This window comes from Chrysochloris asiatica, unplaced genomic scaffold (genome assembly GCF_000296735.1).
Source record: "Chrysochloris asiatica unplaced genomic scaffold, ChrAsi1.0 scaffold00695, whole genome shotgun sequence".
NCBI classification, from domain to species: Eukaryota; Metazoa; Chordata; class Mammalia; order Afrosoricida; family Chrysochloridae; genus Chrysochloris; species Chrysochloris asiatica.
Genome location: NW_006409213.1, coordinates 179,220 through 180,098, shown reverse-complemented (window position 1 = coordinate 180,098; position 879 = coordinate 179,220). Strand labels below are relative to the sequence as shown.

At 54.2% G+C, this 879-nt stretch overlaps 1 protein-coding gene across 1 annotated transcript in view; it reads left to right on the top strand.

Moving 5' to 3' along the window:
- The first annotated feature begins 713 nt into the window (after positions 1 to 713).
- LOC102835693 (patr class I histocompatibility antigen, A-126 alpha chain-like) overlaps positions 714 to 879 on the top strand; it is a 3,052-nt gene continuing 2,886 nt past the window's right edge. Inside the window, exon 1 of the mRNA XM_006877948.1 lies at positions 714 to 777. Coding sequence (XP_006878010.1) covers positions 714 to 777 — 64 coding nt within the window. The remainder of the gene's footprint in view (positions 778 to 879) is intronic.

Below are 879 nucleotides of genomic sequence, written 5' to 3'. Positions count from 1 at the left end.
AACTCTATGGGGCTGTTCTGTTCTGTCATATAGGGTCTGTATGGTGTGGTGCTGTAGGATAAGCACCGTACCTCAAGATCTGAGTTTCAATCTTACCAGCCATTCCTCTGAAACCCTATACAGGGTGGCTGAGTCATAACCGATTCGAAGGCAATTAACAATAACAATAGATGTGTGTATGGGAAAGTATTCATTTTAGTTAAGTGTCCTCTAGTTGGTTCTGACCCATAGCTACGTTGTACGTTGTTTCTTAGGAGCGGCTAGTGAGTTTGAACTGCCCACTTTGCTGTGGAGTGTTTATCCTACAGCACACACCAGGACAGCACAGAGATTCTTAAACTCACAGGAACCTGTGACATAACCAGGCTCTGACCCAGGACTCAAGGAGACGGGGCAGCACAGAAGGCTGGGGCCTGAGGAGAGGGCTCAGGGCAGAGTCCCAGGTCCTGGGCTTGGCTCTCAGATCTCAGAGGCAGCACCAGGGGCGGGGAGACCCAGCACTGGGGATTCCCCTTCTACTTGGAGTTTCACTTCTCCTTCTCACAACCTGTGTCAGCTGCTTCTGCCGGGACACACGTGACGTGTACACAGTCCTCATTCCTATTGGGTCTCCGATTCCCGGAGAAGCCAATCACCGTGACCGAGACTCCCGGTTATAATGGCCACTGTGACCCACTGGGAAGTAACTCCTTCTGAACCCCAATAACACAATCATGGGGCTTCGGACCCTCCTCCTGCTGCTCTCGGGGACCCTGGTCCTGACTCAAACACTGGCGGGTGAGTGCGGGGTCCGGAGGGGAACGGGCTCTGTGGAGAGAGGAGCCAGGGGACCGGCAGGCGGTGTTGCAGGACCCTTGGGGAATGGGGGTCCTTCACCCC